This window comes from Elephas maximus, chromosome 4 (assembly GCF_024166365.1).
Source record: "Elephas maximus indicus isolate mEleMax1 chromosome 4, mEleMax1 primary haplotype, whole genome shotgun sequence".
Lineage (NCBI taxonomy): Eukaryota > Metazoa > Chordata > Mammalia > Proboscidea > Elephantidae > Elephas > Elephas maximus.
Genome location: NC_064822.1, coordinates 179,539,037 through 179,546,168, shown reverse-complemented (window position 1 = coordinate 179,546,168; position 7,132 = coordinate 179,539,037). Strand labels below are relative to the sequence as shown.

At 49.3% G+C, this 7,132-nt stretch overlaps 1 protein-coding gene across 14 annotated transcripts in view; it reads left to right on the top strand.

The window, feature by feature from the left end:
* The first annotated feature begins 1,500 nt into the window (after positions 1-1,500).
* Positions 1,501-7,132, top strand: part of RBFOX2 (RNA binding fox-1 homolog 2) — a 333,110-nt gene continuing 327,478 nt past the window's right edge. For 7 of the 14 annotated variants that reach the window (XM_049884313.1, XM_049884311.1, XM_049884323.1 and 4 more), the window contains exon 1: positions 1,501-1,805. In XM_049884313.1, the coding sequence (XP_049740270.1) occupies positions 1,623-1,805 (183 nt within the window). In that variant the 5' untranslated portion in view covers positions 1,501-1,622. The remainder of the gene's footprint in view (positions 1,806-7,132) is intronic. The other 7 variants (XM_049884316.1, XM_049884318.1, XM_049884314.1 and 4 more) reach the window with 1 other exon arrangement.

Genomic DNA, 7,132 nt, shown 5'->3' with positions numbered 1-7,132 from the left:
CAAATGTTGGGGTGTGGGGAAAATCCTTCCTTTCCCCTTACTTGGTTTGAGCACCACTGATCTAAATCATTTCCTCATTTTACAAATGATGGAGCTGCTGTCCCAAGAGATGAAATAGACTGTCTAAGCTAGTTAGCAGGGCAAAGACTAAAAGCCATGCTGTTTATGCAACATCACTGTATCCCTGCAATGTATGAGGCACATTATGGAACCCTGAGTAAGCACGTGCCCATCAGCTATTCGGTGGGAGAGAAAAGCTATTGCAACTATCTCTAATGGCACAAAGTCGATACGCAATAAAGTTTTACTCAGGCAGCAAGGTGTAGAGAAAGACAATGTGATTTGTATCCTGAGATCTGAATTTATCACTTTTTAGCTGTCGGACTTAACCAAGCTTCAGGTTCATTATCAGTGAAACGGAGATCATGGCATCTACTCTGCCTGTGTTACCTGCCTCAAAACGGGTCTGTGAATGCCTTGTGGACACTATAAATCTCTTAAAAGCACCAGGTATTATTATGATGATTAAAAAAAAGAAAACCCAAACCCGTTGCTGTCGAGTTGATTCCGACTCATATGTGATAATAATCACTATTAGAATAAAAGCTCTCAGAACCCATGTAGGATTGGCCTTATTCCTGGACCTTCCAACTTGAGATTCCCTATTCCTCGGCTAGAGAGGAAGCAGGCAACGAGCCCCTCCCACTGTGCCTCTTCACGCCCTGGGAACCAACGCTGCCAGATGGGTGTATAAGCCTTCCAAGCGGGGGCTGCTACCCTGCTCTCGGGCGTCCCAAGCCCTGCCTGCCTTAGGCTTTGGCCCCACCCCTAAGGAAAACCAGACTCCGCCCCCTCCGCGCCTCCTGGAACTCCAGCCCGGCTCTACCTCCAGGACAATTCCTCGTTCGGATCGGAGATTCCCGAACTTCCCCGATCTCTTCCCGGCTTCCCTCGGGCGCCCCGAGCCCAGGCGGCGGAGATTGCCGAGGGGCTCGGCCCCGCCCCTCGACGGGCCGGGCCGCCGCCGCCACCGCCCCCTCGCCACAGCCTCCCGCGCGGGCTGGAGTTCCAGATCCCGGTCCCTCCCTCCTCCTTTCTCTCTCCCCGCCTTCCCGGTGCTGCCACAGTGGCGGGTCGGAGGATCCCGGCCAGTCAGCTCGTCCCAGCCACGAGCCCCTCCTCCCCCCTAATAAGCCCCCCTCCCCAGAGCTCGGGAGCCGGACCGCCCCCTTCCTCCCTCCGCGCGGCGTGTGAGGGAGAGTGGGAGAGGGCGAGCGCGGCCGGCAGGCGAGCTCCGGGAGCGTGAGAGGCGGGGCGGCGCGCAGGCCGGCGCTGGGGTGTGTGTGCGAGCGGGGGGTGCGAGCGAGCGAGCGAGCGCCTGTGGCGACCCGGCGGCGGCCCCGGACGGGGCGCGGGGAGCGAGCCGAGGCGCCCGCCAGCCAGGAGCGGCGACCGCCGGCCGCCGAGGGGCGCCGAGCCCGCGCGCGCGCGCACGCACGCACGCACGCGGGGGGGCGGGGGCAGGCGCGCGCCCGCCTGTCGCGACAGTCGGGGCCGAGGCCCAGGGCGAGGTGGCCTGTCGCGGGTCGCCCGGCTCCCGGAGGCGAGGCGGGCGCGGGCGGATGGCGGAAGGCGCCCAGCCGCAGCAGCCACCTCAGCTCGGGCCCGGCGCCGCTGCCCGGGGGATGAAGCGGGAGTCGGAGCTGGAGCTGCCGGTGCCCGGAGGGGGAGGAGACGGAGCCGAGCCCGGCCTGAGCAAGCGGCCGCGCACCGAGGAGGCGACGGCCGACGGCGGCGGGATGCAGGTGACCGCGCGGCAGGGGCGCCCCGTTTTCGCGGGGGCCGGGAGGGTCGGCCCCGGGCTTCCCGGCTTGGAGAGGAGGAGGGCGGGCGGGGGTCCTGGATCGGAGGTGGGAGGGGGCCGGTCGGGGCCTGGTTGGAAGGTGGGGCGGGCTCTGGCTGGGCGGCGAAGGGTGCAGGAGGATCTGGGGCGCCAAGAGGGTCCTGACGCCTGAGGGGACCAGGACGCACGTGAGTAGGTTTATGGGGGGAAATTGTACACGGTTGAGATGGATTCCATTCCCTCTAACCCGTTCTTAGTTCCTAGGGGTGGAGTGGAAGCCGGGAATTTCTGGGTGTATTGCCTAGAGGCGAGCCGCTGGGCTGGGTCGAGGATGAGGGGCGGCGGTGGTGGGAAAGCTCCCAAGAGGAAGGAGCAGTGCCTTTTCAGCAGCCCTCGACACACGCTGGGATGGGCAAAGGAAGGAGAGGAGGAAAAGCCAGCGAACTCCTAGAGAGAGCCGAAAGGGGATGTGGCTTAGATTGTGGGTTAAATCAGTTACCCAGGAGGGTGAGAAGTCTAGGGAGTTTGGTAGTGTTGTAGGGACACCGTGGCGCTCAGTCTCATTAACTTTGTGAAGCATGCTAATGAGTCTGAAGAGATACGAGAACTGTCCCTCCTGTACTTTGCCGATTGCATCCTACATAGCCAGGACACCGAATACCTTTTTAATGTCCTGGGGCATAAGAAAATTTATAGGACTATTAGGAGACTGGATTGTGGGTTGTGGACTTCAGGAGAAGCTGGTTGATTTGGATGGGGAATGGGAAATGTAGGGATGCCGTCAATGTCTTTGTAGTTAGACGAAGAGCTTGAAATCTTGGTAGGCTTTAGGATTTCGTCTCTGTTCAGAAAATACTTGCAATGAAATGGTGGGGCTCACTTACCAGCAGTTGTTCAGACATCTGCCTAATCCTCTGAAAATCATAGAATGTTAAAAGATAGAAAGGACCAGAGACATTTTTTCCGGGGCTTTTGCACTTGGATCGGTTTAGAGGCTTCTTACGCAAAATAGTGTATGTGCACTATTTTTGAGGGAGAGTCAGTAGCTTTCATCTTTTTTTTTTTTGAGGAGATGCAGTTGCCAAGATGTTTTAACCATCTCATCTTACAGATGGCAAATCAGAAGTCCAGAGATGACTACTGACTTTCCTAAGACCGACCAGGTAGCTGGTAGTAAAACTAGAACTAGAAGCCTGGTCTTGTAATTCCTATTCCTGTGGTCTGTCCATTACACTACCCTTGGAAATCTGTGCAAAGCTAAAAGACTTCCTGTGCCGTGCTCCCTGCTTTTCAAGGCCCTGCATGACTTCCTGTGTGGGAGACGGAGGAGCTGTACTTCAGCCTGGCATGTTTGCTGTATGCTTCTCGGTCTCCTTTGCAGAGGCCACTCTGTTACTTCTGTTGGTTTGGGTAAAGTGACCCTCTTGTTTGTTTTGGAATTCTTTTGTGTTTGCCTGCTCTTACTCTCCATTCGAAGTTTGTCAGGCAGAGGGATTATGAGAAGTAGAAGCTCAGGGCCATGGAGAAAATTTAGAGGAATATGGAGAGACTTCAGGTGAAGTGGGTTAGCATTGGATGGTAAGGAGGGGAGACGGGTTGTGGGTGCTAGTGAGCGTGTTCTACCTAATGTGTGCCTGTGTGTGTGTATTCATTTATTGTTTCTACCAGTTAATAGTCAGATTCCCCTTTCCCTCCTTCCCTCCTGGGGCCTATTATTTGCTGACTGCCTTCAAATTGACTAAGGACAGGAGTGTTTGGAAATGGAACAGGGTTTTGGGATTAGGGGACATGCAGAGGAAGGAGTGGGTTAGGTCCTTTGGGTATAAATGGGTGACTTAGAACTGTCCCACAGAGAATCCCTTTTTTTTGTTGTTGTTGTGTGTTTATGGATATTCTTTGTTTAGTTTTTCACTGTGTCCATTCTCACTGTTGTGCTCCCATTGTACCATGTCACACAGGTGTTCACATCATCATCGGTAGAGCACCTTGCCGTATGGTTTTTGAAAAATCCCTTCTTTTTGGACCTCAGTTTCCTTAGTTGTAAAATAAAGTGTTTGTATAGTATGATTTCTGAGTTACCTACTAAAAACACACAAGTTTAGTTTCATGTCCTTATCATAATTCAGTCTAGATGGGGAGACACAATGGGTGAAAAGTTTTTTTTTTTAAAAAATGTGTTTTTTGTGTGTGTATGATTTTTTTATTTAAGTTCCGGAGGAACAGGAGTAGAAATACCACAAAGTAGGTATATGTCACAAGGCATTGCATAATTTAGAGCCACAGTGTACAGAGGACTTGTGCCCCTGGGTCCAGAAGAAGGAGATGGTCATTCTTACCGAATTGGTCAAGGAAGGCTTTATGGGAAGGTTGAAATTTAAGGTGTAATTGGGAGTAAAGGAGAAATTGTGTTCGTGAAAAGATGATACTTTGCTTAGAGGACCTATAGCTCTAGGACTTTCTGGTATCGTGCTGACAATAATGATGGAATAATTAAGATTCGTCCAGCTAATGTTTACTGAGCAGCTGCCCTGTGCCAGGCAAGGTTTTAGCCCTAGGGGATATAGCGGTGAACAAAATAAAGACCCTATTCTCAAGAAACTGATATTCTAATGGGAAGAGACAGGCAATAAAGAAATGGACTATTACCAGTGATGAAGAAGATGGTCAGGGAAGGCCTCCTTACTAGGTGACCTTTGGGTGAAGTGAGGGAAGATATTTGAAGAACTGTGGGTTCAGGCAGAGGAACTGTGGGTGCAGAGGCATTGAGAAAGTAGTGTGCTTGGTGAGTTTGAGAACAAGAAGTCAGTGTAGCTGGGGCAGAATGAGCAAGAGTCGGGAGTTTTAGATGGTAGTGGTGTACAGATGCCTGTAAACATGTTGCTATTGAGTCGATTCTGACTTACGACAACCCCGGATATATGAGAGTAGAACTGCACTCCATAGGGTTTTCAATGGCTGTGACCTTGAGGAATAGATTGCCAGGCCTTTCTTCTGAGGTGCCGCTTGGTGGACTTGAACTACCAGCCTTTTGGTTTAGCAGCCAAACACTTAACAATTTGTGCGGCTCAGGCCTGGAGATGCCTGTGTTGTTGTTGGTTACTGTTGAGTTGATTCTTACTCATGATGACCGCACGTGTTACAGAGTAGAGCTGCTCCATAGGGTTTTCTTGGCTATAATCTTAGCAGAAGCAGATCATCACGCCTCTCCTTCTGCAGTACCACTGAGTGGATTTGAACTGTCAACCTTTGGGTTCCCAATTGAGCGCAAACTGATTGCGCCACCTAGAGACCTTACAGATACCCATTTAAAAAAAAAAAAAAAAAAAAACCCAAACAGGTTGCTGTTGAGTCAATTCCAACACATAGCGACCCTATACCCATTGTCATCGAGTCGATTCTGACTCATAGAGACCCTACAGGACAGAGTAGAACTGCTCCATAGAGTTTCCAAGGAGCAGTTGGTGGATTCAAAGTGCTGACCTTTTGGTTAACAGGCAAGCTCTCTACCACTTTGCCACCAGGGCTTCAGCAACCCTAGAGGGCAGAGTAGGACTGCCCCATAGGGTTTCCAGGGAGCAGCTGGTGGATGCGAACTGCCGACCTTTTGGTTAGCAGCAGAACTCTTAACCACTGTGCCACCAAGGGTCTGGTCCTGTGTAAATATACATTTAGAAAATTTTAGTGTAGCCGATCTGTTTGGTGTATGGATATGTCTTAAAGTATGTGTTTTTTACTTATGTGTTAATATAGAAGTTTTTTCCTGAAGCTATAGCTTCTTGCATGAAGCCTTCCCTGACAGCTTGTTGTTGTTAGGTGCCTTTGAGTCAGTTTTCGACTCATAGTGAATCCATGTGACATGGTAGAACCGCCCTATGGGTTTTCTAGTCTAATCTTTATAAGAGCGTATTGCCAGGTCTTTCTCCTGTGGAGCTGCTGGGTGGGTTTAACCATTAACCATTCTGTTAGCAGCTGAGTGCTTTACCATTGCACCACCAAGGCTCCTGCCCTGACATCTTTAGCCCACATCAGTCAGACCCTACTTATCCTCCTGTTATAAAAAAAAAAAAAAATTTTTTTATAGTGGTGCTTAATTCTGCATCATTTTGTAATGTCCTTTCGGTATTTTATTTGTCTTGTTTCCCTCGTAAGATTGTAAGTGCCTAGAAGACAGGAGGAGCCCTGGTGGTGAAGTGGTTAAGAGCTACGGCTGCTAACCAAAAGGTCTACAGTTTGAATCCACCAGCCACTCCTTGGAAACCCTGTAAAGCAGTTCTACTCTGTCGCATTTGGTCGCTATAAGCTGGAATCGACTCCATGGCAACGGGTGGTTTTTTTTTTTTTTTTTTTTAGCAGACAGGAACTGTATTTTCTTTGTGCTTATCCTTCTTCATACTAACAGTTTTGGGTACATGGTAAGTGTTCAGTGCCTGTTAAATTGAAGTTGAAGTTTACTTTTTACAAATAGTTAAGGAATAGAAAAATCATGAAATTCAGGGGTGAGGGTACCGTCATGAAATTCCCCACCCCTTTTGAATATCAAAGAATTAACCCCTTTTTCTAGAATAAAGTCTTTCACTGGGCTACTTCCCCAACATTGCTTACTAACTGGAGCTACGAGTTTAAGCTTCAGATTCCAAAGCTGAGCCCTTTTGAGTTACAGCCACTAAGCTTTTGGAGTAAATCGTTACTTCCTGAAGTAGAGCATAGGGGACTCCAGAGAGTGGGTGATGTTCAGGGAAGAGGGGAGGGGTTGGTGCTTTCAATGGCAGTGTTCAGCTTTATGTGAGTGGAAGAGGTAGTCAGCACAGGCCTGGAAACAGGATAAAAATAAGGAAACCTGAAATGTGGAATGAGAGGGAAGAGACAAATTCAGTTTGAAAAATTGAAATGTGGTTTGAAAAAAAGTAGTTAGTTGTTAAAGGGAGCTGGTGAAAACAATATCCTGTAACCTGGTGGAAAGCTACGTGAGTTAAATGTGTCGATATTAGAGGTTTAACAGGCCTGATGTATGTGAAACTGGGGGTTTACAAAACATATCGGGAATTGAATTCCTTTGGTCAGCTTTTCTAGTAAATATAAACAATTGGATTAACAAAAATTCAATTTTTGTGCAACTTTCTAGGAACTTAGCTGCTGTAGAAGGCAAGGTACACCTTAATTGTTACTTAGAGCTTTCAGCAGATTTTTTTATGGCAGTGAAATGTTGGCATGCGATTATTACATACATGGTCTAGTAACTGCTTCTGACCATACAGTCATAAATCCAATTTAGCCAGGTGGGTTGAGTAC